Raw genomic sequence first — 21,257 nt, forward strand, 5'->3', positions numbered from 1 at the left:
TTTCAGTAAGTGAATGGATAAACTGTGGTACATCCAGACAGTGGAATATTATTCAGCACTGAAAAGAAATAGCTATCAAGCCATGAAAAGACAGTGAAAAATTTTAAATTCATAGTACTGAATGAAAGAAGCCAATCTGAAAAGGCTACATACTGTATGATTCCAACTAAATGACATTCTGGAAGGCAAAACTGTGGAGACATTAATAAGATCAGTGATTGCCAGTGGTTTGAGGGGAAGGAAGGATGAATCTACAGAGCACAGAGGATTTTTAGGGCAATGAAACTATTCGTTGTGATACCTTAATGGTGAATACATATCATTATACATTTGTTCAAAGTCATAGAATATGCAATACTAAGATACTGATGTAAACTATGGACTTTGAGTGATAATGATATGTCAGTATATGTTCTTCAGTTGTTAACAAATGTACAGCTCTGGTGGAGGATGTTGATAATAGGGTAGGCTATGCATGTTTAGGGGCAGGAGGTACATATAAAATCCCAAAATCTCATAACATAATACAAAAATGTCTAGGTTTGAATTGAAAATCATATGTCATACCAAGAACCTGGGAGATCTCAAACTGAATTTTAAAAGGCATCAATGTATGCCAACACCAAGATATTAGAATTATCTGACAGATTTTACAACAATTATGATTTTTAAAAAACACTTCAACAAGCAGTTATAAACATGCTTAAAACATAAAAAGAAAGCCTTGGCAAAGAAATGAAAAATAGGAAAAACATATAATTTTTAGAATTGAAAGATGCAGTAGCTGAAATTAAAAGCTTGGGGATAGACTCAACAGCAGAATGAAAGATATACAGGAAAGAATCAGTGAAGTAGGTGATGGAGTGTTACAAGTATTACCCAATCTGAACAAAAGAGAAAATAGACATTTAAAAAAGCAAACAAACTGGAGGCTATGGGACCATGACAAAAGAGCTAATATTTATGTTCTTGGTGTCCTGGAAGGAGAAAAGAAAGAAGGTAGAGATTAAAAAAAGTACTTGAGTAAATAATGTCTTGAAAACTTCCCAAATTTGGCAGAAGACATAAACCTTCTGATTCAAGAAGATGAGCAAACCCGGAACAGGGTATATATAGTCAAAGAAATCCATGCTGAGACACATGATCAAACTTCAGCATACTAAAGACAAAACAATTTTAAAACAATGAGAGAGAAATGACTTCATATCCATAGGGGTAAAACAAATCAAATGACAGTGGATTTCACGTCTGAGTTCATGTAAGTGGCACATTTTTCAAGTACTGAAAGAAGAACTGTCAAACCAGAATCCTATACCCAATGAAAATATCCTTCTTTCAGGAATTGAAAGAAGCAAAGGATTCTTAGGTTTGTTGCCAGCAAATCTATCCTCTGGGTAAAGGAAGTTCTCTAAACAGAAAGAAATAAAAGAAGGAACCTTGGAACATCAGGAATGCAGAAAGAATACAGTAAGCAAAAATATGGGCATTTACAATAGGCTTTCCTTCTCCTTCTGAGCCTTTCTAAGTAATTGTTTAATGGATGAAGCAAAAAATTTTAACATGGTTGTACTTTTTTTAACAGCTTATTGAGGCACAATTCACCCATTTTAAAGCACACAGTGGTTTTGGTATATTACATTATTAATTTTAACTTGAGGTAAAATATACATAAGTTAAATTTTGCATTTTGACCATTTTTAAGTATAAGGTTCAGTGGCACTAAGTACATTCACGCTGTTGTGCAACCATCACCCCTGTGCATTTCTAGAACTTTTTCATCATCCCAAACTGAAACTCTGTACCCATTAAATAACAATTTCCTATTCTCCCCTTCCCCCAGCCTCTGATAACCACTGTTCTTCTTTCTAGCTCTATGATTTGACTATTATAGGTACCTCATATAGGCGAAATCTTAACAACAATATTTGTCCTTTTGTGTCTTCCTGATTTCACTTAACATAATGTCTTTATGTTAACGTAAGTTCTTCCATTTTGCAGCATATATGAGAACTTCATTTCTTTTTAATGGTGGATAGTATTCCTTTGTGTGTGTGTATGTATACATACGCACACATTTTGTTTATCCATTCATCTGTCAATGGACATTTTCTAATGTTTTCACTTTTTTGCAATTGCGAATAATACTGCTATAAACATTGGCTTACAGAATTCTCTGTTGAGGACCCCTGGTTTCAGTTCTTTTATGTGTGTACCCAGAAGTGTAATTGCTTTATCATATGGTACATCTACAGACTATACCACTTTACAACCCCACCAGCAAATCTTAAGAGTTCAGTTTCTCCACATCCTTGGTAATACTTGTCATTTTCTGTTTTTTTCTGTAATAGCCATCCTAACAGGTGTGAAGCAGTGTCTCGTTGTGGTTTTGATTTTCATTTTCCTAATGATTAGTGATGTTGAACATCTCTTTAAGTACTTATTAGCCATTTGTATATCTTCTTTACTGAAATGTCTACTCAAGTCCTTGTCTTTTTTTTTTTTTAACAGTAGGTCCTTTTTGGTTATCTGTTTTAAATATAGCAGTGTGTACATGTCAATCCCAAACTCCCAATCTATCCCTCCCCCTCACGCTTCTCCCCTGGTAACCATAAGTTTATTCTCTGAGTTTTTGAGTCTGTTTCTGTTACGTAAATAAGTTCATTTGTATTTTTTTTTTTTTTTAGATTCTGCATGTAAGCGATATCATATGATATTTTTCTTTCTCTGTCTGACTCACTTCACTTAGTATGATAATCTCCAGGTCCATCCATGTTGCTGCAAGTGGCATTATTTCATTCTTTTTAATGACTAATATTCCATTATATATATGTACCACATCTTCTTTACCATTCATCTGTCAGTGGACATTTAGGTTGCTTTCATGTGTCAGCTATTGTAAACAGTGCTGCAGTGAACACTGGGGTGCATGTATCCTTTCAAACCATGTTTTTCGCCAGATATATGCTCAGGAGTGGGATTGCTGGATCATATGGTAGCTCTATTTTTAGTTTTCTTAAGGAACCTCCACACTGTTCTTCATAGTGGCTGTACCAATTTACATTCCCACCAACAGTGTGGGAGGGTTCCCTTTTCTCCATGCCCTCTCCAGCATTTATTGTTCGTAGAGTTTTTGATGATAGCCATTCTGACCATGTGAGGTGATATCTCACTGTAGTCTTGATTTGCATTTCTCTCATAATTAGTGATGTTGAGCATCTTTTCATGTGCCTCTAGGCCATCTGTATGTCTTCTTTGGAGAAATGTCTATTTAGGTCTTCTGCCCATTTTTTGATTGGGTTGTTTGTTTTTTGGATATTGAGCCACATGTGCTCTTTGTAAATTTTGGACTCTAATCCCTTGTTGGTCACATCATTTGTGAATATTTTCTCCCATTCTCTGGGTTGTCTTTTTGTTTTGTTTGTGGTTTCCTTTGCTGTGCAAAAGCTTTTAAGTTTAATTAGGTCCCATTTGTTTATTTTTGTTTTTATTTCCATTACTCTGGGAGATGGATCGAAAAATATATTGCAAGCAACCATACTCCAATAAAAATTAATTTAAAAAAAGAGAAAAACATATTGCTGTGATTTATGTCAAAGAGTATTCTGCCTATGTTTTCCTCTAAGAGTTGTATAGTATCTGGTCTTACATTTAGGTCTTTAATCCATTTTGAGTTAAGTTTTGTGTATGGTGTTCAAGAATGTTCTAGTTTCATTTTTTTACATGTAGCTGTCTGGTTTTCCTAGCACCGTTTATTGAAAAGACTGTCTTTTTTTCATTGTATTTGCCTCCTTTGTCATAGATTGACCATAGATGTGTGGGGTTATTTCTGGGCTTTCTATCCTATTCCATTGATCAATATTTCTGTTTTTGTGCCAGTACTGTACTGTTTTGATGACTGTAGCTTTATAGTATAGTCTGAAGTCATAGAACCTGGTTCCTCCAGCTCCATTTTTCTTTTTCAAGATTGCTTTGGCTGGGCTTCCTTGGTGGCACAGTGGTTAAGAATCCACCTGCCAATGTAGGGGACACAGGTTCGAGCCCTGGTTTGGGAAGATCCCTCATGTCACGGAGCAACTAAGCCCGTGCGCCACAGCTACCGAGCCTGCGCTCTAGAGCCTGCGAGCCACAACTACTGGAGCCCATGTGCCACAACTACTGAAGCCCACGTGCCTAGATCCCATGCTCTGCAACAGGAGAAGCCATGGCAATGAGAAGCCCACACATCGCAATGAAGAGTAACCCCTGCTCGCCACAATTAGAGAAAGCCCAAGTGCAGCAACCAAGACCCAATGCAGCCAAAAATAAATAAATTTTAAAAAAAAAAGATTGCTTTGGCTATTCAAGGTCTTTTGTGTCTCCATACAAATTTTAAGATTTTTTTGATCTACTTCTGTGAAAAAGGCCATTGGTAATTTGATAGGGATTGAATTGAATCTGTAGATTGCCTGTTTTTTTGGCTGCACCACACAGCTTGCAAGATCTTAAAATCTTAGTTCACCAATCAGCATTGAACCCGGGCCCACAGCAGTGAAAGCGCCGAGTCCTATCAACTGGACTGCCTGGGAATTCCCAAGTCCTTGTCCATTTTTGAATTGAGTCAATTTTTTTTTGTTCTTGAGCTTAGTTCTTTATATATACTGAATATTAATTCCTTCTTACATACTTGATAAATTGGAGAATATCTTTATTACATGGATAGAGAAAACCACCAACTATATAAACAACAAAGGATAATTTTAATTACATTAACTACCTTATTGGAGATAGCAACTCTAGCAATCTGGGTTGAATGTGGTTGTTTACAATAGCTATGTTAAAATTACAGATTTTTAGGTAAGGTTAAAAATGAGGCAAAGGACAGAGTTTGGTGGAGAGGATTTAATTTTAAGTGAGAAGAATGATACATGAGAATATAAAAGTGTGAGGGAGCTGGTTCTGTTTAAGAAATTGTGTTGGTACAGGCATTTTGGAAAACGGTATGGAGGATCCTCAAAAAATTAAAAATAGGGACCTCCCCAGCAGTCCAGTGGTTAAGAATCCACACTTCCAGGACTTCCCTGGTGGTCCAGTGGTAAAGAATCCACCTTCCAATGCAGGGGACGCAGGTTCAATCCCTGGTCAGGGAACTAAGATCCCACATGCCGAAGGGCAACTAAGCCCACGCTCCATGACTACTGAGCCCACGCGCCTCAACAAGAGAGCCTTCATGCCGCAAACTACAGAGCCCACGCACCCTGGAGCCTGCACACCACAACTAGAGAGAGAAAACCCACATGCCACAACTAGAGAGAAACCCACGTGCCGCAATGAAAGATCCCGCATGCTGCACCTAAGACCCAACACAGCCCCAAAAAATAAATAAATAATCCACACTTCCACTCCAGTGGTCACAGGTTCAATCCCTGGTCAGGGAACTAAGATCCTGCATGCTGTGTGATGCAGCAAAAAAAAAATTAAAAATAGAACTACCAGGGACTTCCTGGTGGTTCAGTGGTTAAGACTCCACGCTTCCAATGCAGGGGGCTCGGGTTGGGTCCTGGTCAGGGAACTACATCCCATATGCTGCAACTAAGAGTTCACATGCTGCCACTAAAGATCCTGCATGTCACACCTAAAAGATCCCACATGCCTCAACAAAGATCCCACGCTGGCAGTGGAGATCCCGAGTGCCACAACTAAATAAATGCCAGTGTAGCTTAATTAATTAATTAATTAATTTAAAAATAGAACTACCATATAATCCAGCAATTTCACTTATGGGAATATATCCAAAGGAAATGAAAACACTAACTCGAAAAGATACCTGCACACCCATGTTCATAGCAGCATTATTTATAACAGCCAAGACATGAAAACAACCTAAGTGTCCATCAAGGGATGAATGGATAAAGTAGTTGTATGTATATCATACTACAGTACACACACACACACACGTACATTCGATGGAATATTATTCAGCCATAAAAAATAACAAATGAGGAAATCCTGCAATTTGCAACAACATGGATGGACCTTGAGGGCATTATGCTAAGAGAAATAAGTCAGAAAGAGAAAGAGAAATATTGTATGATCTCACTTATATATGGAATCTAAAAACATCTCTGCACACGTGTGTGTGTGTATGTGTGTGTGTGTAATAGAAAAGGGGATCAGATTATGTGTGGTTACCAGAGGGATCAGGGAAGGGGAGTAAGTGGTCAAAAGGTACAAATTCCCAGTTACAAGATAAGTAAATACTAGGGATATAATCTACAGCATAGCTATAGTTAACACTGCTGTATGATATATATGAAATTGTTAAGAGAGTAAGTAAATTCTAAGTGTTCTCGTCACAAGAAAAAAATTTTTTTCTTTTTTTTTTGCTTTCTCTTTTGATTGTATCTATAAGAGATGATGATGCTAAATAAATGTATAGCTGTAATCATTTCACAGTATATGTAACTCAAACCATTATGCTGTACACCTTAAACTTATATAATGATATATCTCAATTATATCTCAGTAAAACTGGAGGAAAATGAATTAGCATAACAAGCCAAAAAAAAAAAGGAGAGAAATTGTGCTTAGGAAGAGCAGAATTCAAGAAACTGGGGGAAGGTGGTGATACTGCTTAGTAGGGTTAAAAGAGAACAACTAGTGGAGTACCTCGAAACTTATACCGTAGGGACTTCCCTGGTGGTACAGTGGTTAAGAATCCAATGCAGGTTCCATCCCTGGTCGTGGAACTAAGATCCCGCATGCCGTGGGGCAACTGAGCCCGCGAGCCACAACTAGAGAGCCCAAGCACCACAACTAGAGAGACTACATGCTGCAACTACAGAGCCCACGTGCTCTGGAGCCCCCACACCACAACTAGAGAGAAGCCCACACATGGCTACGAAGAGCCCACGTGCCACAACAAAAGATTCCACATGCCACAACGGAGATCCCTCTTGCTGCTGCAACTAAGGCCCCAAGCAGCCAAATAAATTAATTAAAAAGAAAAAAAAAGTATGCCATGGAATATATATTTTCATTCATTCAGAAAATATTTAATACCTCTTTGATCAGGCAATTTTCTAGATGCTTTGGATACAATTTTCTAGATGCTTTGGATACATCAGTAAACAAATAGGTAGAGATCCATGCCTCTGTGGAGCTGACATTCTTACAAAGGGGGGATGGGAATCATAATAAATAATTATTACCTATACGTAGAGTGATATTGTAACCCAGTACTTAGATTATATATAAACAAGCTGAACTTTTTCTGAAGGTCAGTCACCTTATTGTTGTTTAGAAAACAAAAGAGGCCACGTTTTTGTCAGATTTTAAGATATCTTGGAAAAAGGCAAAGCCATTATTACCTTTCTCCTTTTTATTAAGTACCTCTCTCTGCTTTGGTTTCCTCATTTGCCTAGCTACCTGATTAACAATGGAGTGCTTTTGTGGAGATGTTCCTCCTCCTATTGTTCATACCCTTTTCATATTAGGATTGATTCTGTAAAAGAAAATCATCATGGACCTTCCTCTTCCGGATTTCAAGGTCAACACAAGTTTCTGTAGCCTCTTGAAATGACTTTCTTGCCCACAGAATCAGTTTTATTTCAAAGGGAAAAGTAAAGGATTTCTCTGCTCCTTTCCTAGTGACCAGTGGCAGGATTTGAGATCTCAAGGCTCCAACACACAGTTAAAAAAAACCTACAAGGGCTTCCCTGGTGGCGCAGTGGTTGAGAGTCCGCCTGCCAATGCAGGGGACACGGGTTCGTGCCCCGGTCCGGGAAGATCCCACATGCCGCGGAGCGGCTGGGCCCGTGAGCCATGGCCGCTGAGCCTGTGCATCTGGAGCCTGTGCTCCGCAACGGGAGAGGCCACAACAGTGAGAGGCCCGCGTACCGCAAAAAAAAAAAAAAAAAAAAAAAACTACAAAAGATATGATTTCATCTAATTTTCAGATGGATAGAAAGTGATTTTTTTTCCCATTTTAAAAATGAGGAGGGGGCTTCCCTGGTGGCACAGTAGTTGAGAGTCCGCCTGCCGATGCAGGGGACACGGGTTCGTGCCCCGGTCCGGGAAGATCCCACATGCCGCAGAGCGGCTGGGCCCGTGAGCCATGGCCGCTGAGCCTGCGCGTCCGGAGCCTGTGCTCTGCAACGGGAGAGGCCACAACAGTGAGAGACCCGCGTACAGCCAAAAAAAAAAAAAAAGGAGGGCTTCCCTGGTGGCGCGGTGGTTGAGAATCTGCCTGCCAATGCAGGGGACACGGGTTCGAGCCCTGGTCTGGGAGGATCCCACATGCCGCGGAGCAACTAGGCCCGTGAGCCACAACTACTGAGCCTGCGCATCTGGAGCCTGTGTTCCACAACAAGAGGCCACGATAGTGAGAAGCCCGTGCACCGCGATGAAGAGTGGCCCCCGCTTGCCGCAACTAGAGAAAGCCCTTGCACAGAAACGAAGACCCAACACAGCCAAAAATAAATAAATTTTTTTTAAAAGTAAAAATGAGGATTAGCTCAAAGAATAATTTTTCCAAATGAGGAACTCCTGAATAGGTTCCTCTGAGGTATCATCTCCAGCAGGATTTGACAAGGAAATCTCTTTAAGTGAGTCTCACTTACTAAAAATGAATTACCTAGGTCTGGTTTCAGAAATGTTAGAGGAAAGGAAAGACTGACCCATCATTTTTTTCCTCAACACTTAATATATGGATTAGAGAGGAGAAATACAAATAATGCCAGGAAAAGCAACATAACATCTGTGGAGATGTTGGTAGGAGAACTCAAGATGCTGGGCACTGGGGAAAATTGTGTCTTTAAAGTTAGTTGAAGTGGATAATGGATGCTTTCTTTCCTAGAAAGAGAAAGAAAAGTGTTCTTTTTAAAAATTCAGAACTTACTGTCTACTCCTTCATTCTTTTACACCCTCTTCTCTACAGAAAACACATTAAGAAAGGAGTTAACCCTTTACATTAAGGGATTTGTCCTGTCTTCTGAGAAGGAATTTTGACTTTTAAAAAAATTATTTTTATTTTATTGTTGTTAGAAACAGTACATACTCATAAATATTCCTTTTAATGTAGAAAGATGTGAATTAAAAGATAAAGTTCCCCTTCCCAGAAATATAATAGTTTAGCATATACCCTTTCAAACTTTTTCCTATATACATATAGCTGGTTTTTTCCAACACTTTATTATGAAATTTTTCAGCATACAGAAGTTTGAAAAAACTAAACACAAAATATCCCATCACCTAGACTTTTTCATTAATATTCGACTGATTTATCATATATTTATCCATCTTTTATTCCATCCTATTTTTGGACATGCTGCAAAGTAAATTGATATACTTCCCCCATAAATATTTCATCATATCAGAGTCAAGATCTCAGTATTTGCTTATAGGGTTTTTCTTTTGAGGTGAATTTACCATCAGTAAAATGCACAGGGCTTCTCTGGTGTTGCAGTGGTTAAGAATCCACGTGCCAGTGCAGGAGACACGGGTTCGAGCCCTGTTCCAGGAAGATCCCACATGCCACGGAGCAACTAAGCCCGTGCGCTACAACTACTGAGCCTGTGCTCTAGAGCACGAGAGCCACAACTACTGACCCACACGCCACAACTACAGAAGCCCATGCGCCTAGAGCCCATGCTCCACAACAAGAGAAGCCACCGCAATGAGAAGCCTGCACACTGCAATGAAGAGTAGCCTCCCGCTCACCACAACTAAAGAAAGCCTGGGCACAGCAACGAAGACCCAATGCAGCATGCATGCATGCATCAGTCAATCAATCAGTCTTCTCAGAGTGACATCAATAGCTAGTTAGGTTATATAATTTTTAAAATAAAATAGGGCTTCTCAGTTGTTAAGAATCAGCCTGCCCTCTCCAAGACCAGCACCATGGCAAAATGAGGAAACAACTAAAAAGTGAAGAGTTTGCACAATGGAAAACCACCCTGACCATCTCCTGAATTTACAGGGATCATAGGTGGAACGTTCCCTTCACTGGCAGCCATCTTTGGCCGTTCTATTTCTGCATCACACTCATCCCTCAATAAAGTCAGTGACTGGATCTTCTCCCAAAGTTTCCCCTGCTTTCCATCAGGCATGGGGGAAAAAAATCAAGAGAGACGTTAGTATCTGTGACTGAGGAACTCTTAATCCAATCCAGAAGAAAAGCATCTGTTATGGAAAGAATGAGATATTCAAGGATGTTGGAGACACTGCTCTGAACACATTCTGCACAGCAGTAAAGTAGAGTGCCGAGAAAGGAAAAATTCATTCATTTCCAGGAAAAACTTCTCCAATGGTTTGAGAAGAATCTTCTTGTATTCGAGATTCCCTACACTATGCAAGAAGGCAGTATGTATCAAAAAATCTTTAAAATCTGTGTGCCCTACCACACAGCAATTCTGGAATTTATCCTAACAAGGTAATGAAAACTGGCCCATAGACATTTAGCAACAAAGATGTTTATCAAAGTGCTGTTTGTAATAGTGAACTCTGCAAACATTGTACCAAAAAGTAAATTATGGGTACATCTATTTCATGTAACCATTATATATAAGAGAGCATCTGTTAGAATGAAAAGTGCGTTATGATATTTAGATGGAAAAAGTAAATTACAAAATATAGGTGCAATATTATGACTTGAGTCTTTTTTTTTGTCCTGTTATTTGCTTGTTTTGTGTAGCAAACATGTATAATTCTTCTAGTAAGAAAAGTTTTTTTAAATGATGAGAAATTCTGTTCCTAAGATTTCATAGAAGCATAAAAAGAAGTCTACAAAAAAAAATGTATATGAATAAAAAAAGAAAAGAATCCGCCTGCCAATGCAGGGAACACGGGTTCGAGCTCTGGTCCGGGAAGATCCCACGTGCCGCGGAGCTACTAGGCCCGTGCACTACAACTATTGAACCTGCACTCTAGCGCCCGTGAGCCACAACTGCTGAAGCCCGCACGCCTTAGAGCCTGTGCTCCGCAACAAGAGAAGCCACCACAGTGAGAAGCCTGTGCACCTCAACGAAGAGTAGCCCCCGCTCGCCGCAACCAGAGAAGGGCCTGCGTGCAGCAACGAAGACCCAACGCAGCCTAAAATAAAATAAATTTATTTTAAAAATTGTAAATCAATCAGTCTTCTCAGGGTAACATCAATAGCTAGTTAGGTTATATAATTTAAAAAAAATAAAATGCACAAATCTTAAATGTACTTTTACTCAGTTTTTTAAAATTTTCATACACCTCTGTAACCCAGACCCTTCTCAAGAACATTATCATCACCCCAGAAAGTTCCCTCATGCTCTTTCCTAGACAGCCCCCACCATATATAGCTATTTAATGGGGTTTTTTTTTAAGTATTTTTAAAAATCAGCCCTTGCTATAATATTATTCTGCAACTTGGAGAATATGTTTTCATATGAGTAAGTATATACCTCATTTCATTTTAATAGCTGCATATTCATTATTTAAATGTACCAAAGTTTACTTCCTTGTTGATAAACTTTTAAGTTGTTTATACACTTCTTCATTACAGACTTTGTAGTTATACATTCAGCTTTGGTTCCCTATCAACAGGTGGACTCCAGTCTTCTACCAGATGTGACTCCAGTCTTCTACCAGATGTAACCCCAGACAGAAACTTGTTATGTTACCCTACCTCCATAAGTTATTTCCCCTTAGATATCCCTGTAATCCATGCTGCTATATCATCAGATTTGTCAAATGAATAAACTCATTGCACGTAACAAATCACATTTTTATGAAAAATAACACACACACCCTTTTTTTTTTGAGGGCAAGTTTATTATGCTTTCATTTTAGTCTGGATGTGGTAATAACTTTCCCCCAAAATTTTTTTAATGAGAAATGTGACTTTATTTTACATTTTTGTGAATCTCCTTAATGTCTGGCTTAAATATAGGACAGCTGCATCTGTTTTTGCCTTCTATCTGTTGTGATGTTATTCTGGTTTAAATACATGAAGAAATCTGACCTCACATAGGTAAAAAGTTGTAAAAGAGAGGAAGATATTTTAATAAATTCAGATAACTGTAGATATTCTTTGATACTGCAGCAAAATTAATAAATGTCATAGTTCCTTAACACTGCAGTGTTGGAGTATGAAATCAGTGGCCATTGGTCTTTCTTGCAATTTAAATGGATTTTTTACCCATGTATGATTTTATCACTTCCTGTATTGGTCATTGAAAAATATTAATTCACTGTATTACGTTGCTTTTCCGTTTCCTATATGTATCCAAATCAATTCACATTTGTTAATTGCCACTTATTTCATGAGAAAAACTTAAGTATTAAAAAACTGAGAATCTCATGGTAGTTAATGGACACAAGTTTTCCAAAATTACAGTGTTCACTCAAACTTAAATTTTGTCATCGGAAACATATTTTCAATTGGGTTTCTTTTTTGTTTTTTTTTTTTTGCGGTACGCGGGCCTCTCACTGCTGTGGCCTCTCCCGCTACGGAGCACAGGCTCCGGACGCACAGGCTCAGCAGCCATGGCTCATGAGCCCAGCCGCTCCGTGGCACGTGGGATCTTCCCGGACCGGGGCACAAACCCGTGTCCCCTGCATCGGCAGGCGGACTCTCAACCACTGCGCCACCAGGGAAGTCCACAATTGGGTTTCTTGAAGTAACAAGTTCACTTGACTTACTTTCAGTTCCTGGGTCAGAATAACCATTGTCTGTCAGTACCTTTAAGTAAAAACGGTGTTCCATGAAAAAGCAACTAGTTCAGCTCACCATTCAAATATTTGCACAAGTGCATTACCTTAAGATAACCATCATACCTCAGTGTGCAGCAGAAATGCTTTATGCATACTTCCATTGTGTCATGCAGAATAAAGATTTTGGTTTGTGGGCCAAGATTTAATATTTTTATTACTTTATCAAGAGCATTCTTAGATGATGCTGGCATAGTTCATTTCTACTAGTTTCATTCTAGTACAGTTTTGTGCCACTTGCCTTGATTCATACTAAAACTGCAGTTTTACCCACCATTCTTTTACTCCATTAGTACAAATGTCAGCACAACAAAAATGCATATAATATCTTAGAGTGTTATTAAAATAGTTTTGACTTCTTGGATCCCTTGGGGTAAGCAGAGCAATCTTTGAGAACTGCTGGTCTGGAGACCATGATAGGGCAAAAATCCAGATAACAAGGAAAAGTCTAAGTCCTGCAAGAAATAGGTTGAGCATTATAGTCCTTCACGAACAGAAAGATACAGAGTAAAGAAATTGAAAGGACGTCTTTAAGGTAGAAAAGGGCTCTAAAATTGGCTTTAAAAAGTAGTATTTCAATAGGTAGGAAAAAATGTTAACATATCATAAATTTGCATGTAAATACTCTTGAGTTATTTAAATTCAGGGTTGCCTATTTTAGAAAACTCTTATACTTCTTTTTATAGTCAACCTTAGATTATGTACATAATGAAGGAGAATAGACGACAGATGCTCTGGTTAATAATTTTAATGATTGAACAATTCTTAGTATTTAGTTTGCTTCATAATGACCTATTTTTGGTAGTAAATTTGCTATGCTAGTTGTTTTGTATAAGCTACTATTAAAACATCTTTAGCTTATACCACATGGTGCACAGTGGAAAAGAGTAGCTGAACTTAAAAATTAGTGATGGAAAATTCATAAAATTAAAAATTAAATCTTTATTTTTTTAGTCAGTGCATATTAAATCTTGTGGCTGTTTGACCCATTGTATAAATTAGATATTGAAATTGATAGTATTTTTTTGTTTCAGGAAAATATCTAAGGCAAAAGCGAATTGATTTTCAGCTTCCCTATGACATCCTTTGGCAGTGGAAACATAATCAGGTATGAGCGTATCTTACCATGTTTCATTCATAAGTGGTAAACGGGGGGAAAGGGGGGTGCAAGTCTTTTTCTCTGCCTCCTTGTTATGCTCTCATCTTAGGAAGTATAGAGAAGTGCCCCTGTGAACGTTAGAGACTAAGAAAAATGAATTTGCATCCATATTTAATGTGACCTCTTTGCCTTTATTCATATTTCAAAATAGCATTAAGTTCCTGCTTCCTTAGGAAACCTTCTGTTATTATTCTGGACTTTTATTTTGGTGGCAAAGATTCTGTTCTGTAAGAATCCTGTTTGATGCAGGTCTCAAGGGAATTTAGATGTACTGCCAGCAGCGCTAAGAAATTTCAGGCTTTATTTTTGTTGGCTCCTTCCCATCAGTTTGGAATTTATTTTTCACATATAAACGAGAGTCTTCTACCAAAAGAAACAGGGAAAATATTTAACACTCTTGTACTTTTAAAAGATATTTAAATATATTGGGAACTAAAAATGGGAAGGTGCTGTTTTTCTCTCTTGCTTACCTAATTGCAGAGTTTCCCCCAGTTATTTTTATATTAAGCTAAAGCCCCCAGAATCCATATTGAGAACAACCATTGGGAAATCGTCATGCAAATGAGGTAAATAGGCTCCTGAGTTTTGCCAGAATTCCACCAAAGTTTGACTTTGGAAAGCCAAAAGCAATGAACATTCCCGTCTACATTCTCTTGTCTGGTGGCCTCTCTTGAATTCTACGAGGATCAGTATGTTAGATACTTGTCTCAGAGAGTTCATAACAATGAAGGAGATAGTGTTTTGAATCTATACCGACTGAAAAATGATGGTGAGATTATTCTTATAGATTAGTACACTCTAGCTTAAACCAAGTTGCCTTTTTTGGGTGGGGGTACTGTCTTCTATGGCAAAACACTGACCGACTGACCTAATACATTTTCTTCCTAATGCATTCTTTATTGCAGTATGAGAGCGCCATTATTCTGCCTGCCATCTCCCCTTTGTTCACTAAATTAATTGACTTAATTAAAACGTGAAATGTGTTTCCCTACAACACTCACCCTGAAAAAGCCAGGGTTCTCATCTTTTTCATTTCATATACCTATGCAGGCCATCTAAACAAGCCCTGTGCAAGTTTTCCAGTCTTTTCATAGAGGCAAATACAATCTTAATTTATCCAAATGAAAAGCTTTGATCTGCAGTGTGATTTTCATTTAAGTCTATCTAATAAATTGCTGAAGAAACATCTAACAAAAAATGCATTTTTTTTAAACTACTCAGTATTGCTTCCGTTGAATCTAGTTCTCTTAAACCCTGATCTAGTAAGTCACCTTTTATTTCAAGGTAAAAAAGTGATCACACCAAGTTTCCCTCAAATTATCCAACCCAGAAAGTCTTGTAAATGTTTCCATATGAGCAGAGTACGTGGATAATTTCCTCTATTTTTAGTGATTGATACTGTTTTCTGGCATTTGAAGTTGAATGCTATATCAAGATTTTTCTGTTTTTTCTTCTAGCTATACAAGAAACCAGATGTCCCACTATATAAAAAAATCCGTTCAAGTGAGTAACATGGGAGCTATTTTTTCTGCCTCCATACAATCAGTGTTCTTAGCCTGGCACTTAAAAAATTATCCTATATATTCACAAACTGTTCTTTGCTGTCTTCTCTCAAGATGTCTACGTTGATGTCAAACCCCTTTCTGGTTATGAGGCTACCACTTGTAACTGTAAGAAACCGGATGATGACACCAAAAAGGGCTGTGTGGATGACTGCCTCAATAGGTACTGTACTAAACTGATTCTGTAAGCACAGGCTTTAAGGTCTGTAAGATACTTCATTTAGGGGAATTCCCTGGCAGTCCAGTGGTTAGGACTCTGTGCTTTCACTGCCGAGGGCCCAGGTTCAATCCCTGGTTGGGGGACTAAGATCCCACAAGCCGTGTGGCGTGGCCAAAAAAAAAAAGTCACTTCATTTAGAGGGAAAGGTTAAATAGGCTCTTTGATTTCCCCTCAAGAAGTTGTACAAAGATAGTACATAAAACCTAATTGTTGAGCTGTCTCAGTCTGCTTGGGCTTCTATAACAAAATATCATAGACTTAAACAACAGAAATTTATTTCTCACAGTTCTGGAAGCTGTGAAGTCCAAGGGCAAATTGCCAGCAGATTCAGTGTCTGATGAGGACCCACTTCCTAGCTTATAGACAGCTGCCTTCTCCCTGTGTGCTCACATGGCCTTTCCTCAGTGCATGCTCATGGTAGAGACAGAGAGAGAGAGAGAGATTTCTCTCTCTCTTCCTCTTCTTAGAAGGGCACCAATTCCATTAGGAGGTTCTCACCCTTCTGACCTAATATAAACCTGTTTAACTCCCAAAGACCCTATCTCCAAATACTGTCGCCCTGGAGGCTAGGGCTTCAACTATGAATTTTGAGGGGACACATTCAGCCCATAACATGGGCTAAGTAGAGTAACAGAAAACAATGTGATCTAGAGTCTTATGTCCTCAGGTTTAAATCCTCTTACTACTTAAGAGACCTGAGGAAAGTTCTTTAACCCCTCTAATAAAAATAACACCATCTTTATGGAGGGGTTTGTGAGGATTATGTGAAACAATGTTTACAATTCATTAAGCACAGTTCTAGAAACCTTCCTAGATCTCAGGATATGGTAGCCATAATGAGGGAGTAAAAGTAGGATGATGGCAGTGATAGAGAAGAAAGAGGCCATGATATATTTGGGCGGGGGGGAAACTAGGTTGATAAACCATTAGCATATAGCAGATATACACATGATGATTGAGTCAGTGATGCTAATGAGAGATGGTTATGCTATTGTCAGAGATAGAAAGTGTGGAATCTAACTGGTTTGGACATAAAAATTATGATTTTGATTTGGGACCACTGAGTTTTAAATGACATTGAGATTTCAAATTGGAAATGTCTAATTGAGACAAAGGAGATAGAATTTGTTGGTTTTAGTAACATAAGCATATTTATAGCAAAAAAAGAATTAATGAACTTCCCATCAATGCTCCTTGTTCTAGATAGCTTTCCTAGAAAAAGACAGCTGCTTTCCCAGTCTCCATCTCTAGTCAACTGTCCTGCGGGCTGAGGGAATCAGCGTTTCTGCTTTAGCGTGCCAGTTGGGGAATTCCCCCTTACGTACATCACTGTAAATTCACATCTTGTCATCGTACATACGTACAGTTGTACATAGTAGTAATAGCTTGGTGTTATAGATAGCTGATTTTTTTCACTCACAGATATTTTATATATGCACTTTTATGTATCACTGTGATCCAAAAGCTCATCCTTTTTAGGTTAGTATGTCACAGTTTGTCCTTCTTCTGTTGTTCGTTATTCAAGTTATTTTTAATGTTTTGCTATTAAAAATGGCACTACTATGAAACTCTTTGTGTAGATTCCCTTCTTTGTTAACCCTTAGAGTGTATTCTCAAAAGAAGAAATACCTGTACAAACTATAAGGACATATATATAAATCTTACTGTATACTATCCAATAGCTGTCATGAAATATTGAGTTAATTTTTGGTATCACCACCAATATATAAATATATTTATTTCCCCATAGTTCCACCGCCTTTAGTTATTAACATCTAACTTTATTTCTAGTGCTTTAGTATTCTGTTGGTTTAATATTTTAGAGTATATGTCCTTAAAGTTGTTTAAATGTGCATCTCTTTAGATGCTAACATTTCTGTGCTTGTTTGTATGATATTTTATTGTCTGTGAAATTACTATAATATAGCTGCCTCATTGCTTATTTTTTCTCTTTCTCACAATAGTCCAAGGAGGTAGGTGATAGTTTTACATTGTACAGATGAAGGAACCTAGATTTTAGATGGTAAATTGCTCCAAATTACATAAAACAAGTGACAGAGACAGAATTTGAACCCACATGTGTTTGATTCAAAAGTCATGTTCTTTCCACTGTACCACACTGCTTATTGTATACGTATTGATAGTCTTTTAATCTCTTAAAAATTGAAATTTGGGGCTTCCCTGGTGGCGCAGTGGTTGAGAGTCCGCCTGCCGATGCAGGGGGCAGGAGTTCGTGCCCCGGTCTGGGAGGATCCCACATGCCACGGAGCGGCTGGGCCCGTGAGCCATGGCCGCTGAGCCTGTGCGTCCGGAGCCTGTGCTCCGCAACGGGAGAGGCCACAACAGTGAGAGGCCCGCGTACCACAAAAAAAAAAAAAAAAATTGAAATTTGAACATTTACCTTTACATAATAACATTGGTTACCTTTATATCATTTAGTATGGGTGTCACATTTATCCTTCCCGTTATGTTGTCATTGTTCCAAAAAAAACCAAAACTTACCCCTAAATAAGAAATAAACAGGGCTCCCCTGGTGGCACAGTGGCTGAGAGTCCGCCTGCCGATGCAGGGGACACGGGTTCGTGCCCCGGTCCGGGAAGATCCCACATGCCGCGGAGCAGCTAGGCCCGTGAGCCATGGCTGCTGAGCCTGCGCATCCGGAGCCTGTGCTCCGCAACGGGAGAGGCCACAACAGTGAGAGGCCCACGTATGGCAAAAAAAAAAAGAAATAAACAAACACTCAGACACAATACTGCCAACTTTGTGTCATGAGAATATGAGCACTACATCATCATGCAGCTAATGAATGTGATTAATGTATAAATAACTAAGAAAAATTCAAATGTTATTCGGTGGGTGCTTCCTTATATATTTAAAAGTAACCCTCATAAAGATTCAGTTAAATGGAGCTATCTAAAATGTAGGATGGCGGGCTTCCCTGGTGGCGCAGTGGTTGAGAGTCCACCTGCCGATGCAGGGGACACGGGTTCGTGCCCCGGTCCGGGAAGATCCCACATGCCGCGGAGCGGCTGGGCCCGTGAGCCATGGCCGCTGGATCAGTGCGTCCAGAGCCTGTGCTCCACAGCAGGAGAGGCCACAACAGTGAGAGGCCCGCGTACAGCAAAAAAAAAAAAAAAAAAAAAAAAGTAAAATGTAGGGTGGCTTTGTCTTACCTGTCTTTGTATTCAGAGTTCTGTAAATATTTAAGGGGATGGGGGAGTTAAAGGATTGGCAGGATCCACTTTCACATCCATGCAAGACTCATATGTAGAATTGTACTTACTTGTAAGTAGCCCAGGGGACACTTGATTCAGGACTATATTTTTAAAATTTTTATTTATTTTTGGTTGCATTGGGTCTTCATTGCTGAGCGCAGATTTTCTCTAGTTGCGTCGAGCCAGGACTACATTGCGGTGCGTGTTCTTCTCCTTGCAGTGGCTTCTCTTGTTGCGAAGCACAGGCTCTAGGTGCGTGGGCTTCAGTAGTTGTGGCACATGGGCTCAGTAGTTGTGGCTTGAGGGCTCTAGAGTGCAGGCTCAGTAATCGTGGCGCACGGGCTTAGTTTCTCCATGACATGTGGGATCTTCCCAGACCAGGGAATCGAACCCATGTCCCTTGCATTGGCAGGCGGATTCTTAGCCACTGCACCACTAGAGAAGTCCCAGGACTATTTTTAAAACAAATAATGGGGTTTTACAGTTACTTCAAATAAAGACTTTAAACATTTGTCCTCCTTTCTTCCAAACAATTTCTAGGAATCACCAACACTGTTTATAAATACTACAGATCTTCCTTGGTGGGTATTTGTTTCTGTACACCATCCATATCAAGCCCATTGCTGCTCCAGAACATTCCTCTTTCCCTGGAACAGAGTCTTGTCATTCATTTCAAGCTTTTTTTGCAGTACACGGGCCTCTCACTGTTGTGGCCTCTCCCATTGCGGAGCACAGGCTCCAGACGTGCAGGCTCAGCAGCCATGGCTCACAGGCCTATCCGCTCCGCAGCATGTGGGATCTTCCCAGACCAGGGCACGAACCCGGGTCCCCTGCTTCGGCAGGCGGACTCTCGACCACTGCACCACCAGGGAAGCCCTCAAGCTATTTTTTAATGCTGTACCCATTTGCTCATAGCACATACAGAGCCCACTCCTTCAGCTCTCCAAAAGGACAGACATGGTGTGTAATAAAACTGAATACTTAGGGGAAGATAAATGTATATTACCTGGTGAGACTTATGCCACCAGTGGTGATTACTTTCGGAGTTCACAGGCCCTAAACTAAACATCAGGGCCCCTGTCTAACTCCCTGTTAGAGTCTATCTATGCTACTTTGTTGAGAGCACTTCACTTCCACTTGCCCACCAATGAGAATCTCTAGGAGCATTCACCTTTTGCTCTAGAACCCTGGTTCCTCAAATTCTTGGTCCCAAAAAGTTGGGATGGAATGATCCTCTCCCCCACCTCCAAGGCTTACTCCTTCCTGACCTAGCATGATTCATAGTAGGAACATTCATTTCATTTAAGTGAAAACACATTTCCATTTACAGGAATGGTCTGACCTCCATAGCTAGTGAAGTCAATCACATTAGTACATTTCTCAATGATTGTTTAATCTTAAATCTTACCGTGTAAGAGAAAGAGCAATCAGATGATCTATATTTAGAGGGGGGAAAATTCTCTAATTTTTCAAGGGCATTGTGACCACAGGTAATGGCAATTTACATTGCTAAATCAAAGTCTTCCCATGTTAGTTTGCAGCATCTACTTCCAGATTTTGGTAACTTTATGGTTTTGTTTTCCAGACAGTGAATGTTTATATACATGTTTATACAGTTAAAGGGCTTATCTTGGTCATTTATCAAAACAAACAGAATAGGACTTCCATGGTGGTGCAGTGGTTAAGAATCTCCTGCCAATGCAGGGGACACGGGTTCAAGCCATGGTCCAGGAAGATCCCACATGCTGTGGAGTAACTAAGACCGTGCACCACAACTACTGAGCCTACGCTGTAGAGCCCATGAGCCACAGTACTGAGCCCATGTGCCACAATTACTGAAGCTCACGCACCTAGAGCCCATGCTCCACAACAAGAGAAGCCACTGCAATGAGAAGCCCGAGCACTGCAACAAAGAGCAGCAGCAAAGACCCAACGCAGCAAAAACTAAATTAATTAATTACTTTTAAAAGCCATGAAAATGAATAAGCCTTCTGAAGAAAAGAGGAGCGATGAATATGCCATGGAAAGTAGAGAGGAGAAAAGGATCCCTGTTTAAAAAAAAGAAAAAGACAGGAATTGTTATTGTAAAGGTGGGAAGTCCATTATCATAAAAGATCAACAAAGCCGAAACTAGTAGGACAGTTCTAGGAGGGGTGTTCGTCAATATCCATGCAGCAAAGAAATCAGCAAAACAAAGAATAACTGTGGTGAATTTGACAGTAAGGTAGTGTCTTTACAAGTTAAGCTGATTGTCTTAATTTTTTTTGATATATTTTTATTCTTCTTTTATTTGTTTATTTATTTATGGCTGTGTTGGGTCCTTATTGCCGCACGTGGGCTTTCTCTGGTTGTGGCGAGTGGGGCTACTCTTCATTGCTGTGCAC

The 21,257-nt window shown here is 39.3% G+C and overlaps 1 protein-coding gene across 5 annotated transcripts in view; it reads left to right on the forward strand.

Annotated features, from left to right (window-relative positions):
- Positions 1-21,257, forward strand: part of ASH1L (ASH1 like histone lysine methyltransferase) — a 187,803-nt gene that overhangs the window by 126,971 nt on the left and 39,575 nt on the right. For all 5 annotated transcript variants that reach the window (XM_060136621.1, XM_060136630.1, XM_060136638.1 and 2 more), the window contains 3 exons: positions 13,752-13,825; positions 15,334-15,379; positions 15,493-15,601. In XM_060136621.1, coding sequence (XP_059992604.1) covers positions 13,752-13,825; positions 15,334-15,379; positions 15,493-15,601 — 229 coding nt within the window. The remainder of the gene's footprint in view (positions 1-13,751; positions 13,826-15,333; positions 15,380-15,492; positions 15,602-21,257) is intronic.

Source organism: Lagenorhynchus albirostris, chromosome 2, assembly GCF_949774975.1.
Source record: "Lagenorhynchus albirostris chromosome 2, mLagAlb1.1, whole genome shotgun sequence".
Lineage (NCBI taxonomy): Eukaryota > Metazoa > Chordata > Mammalia > Artiodactyla > Delphinidae > Lagenorhynchus > Lagenorhynchus albirostris.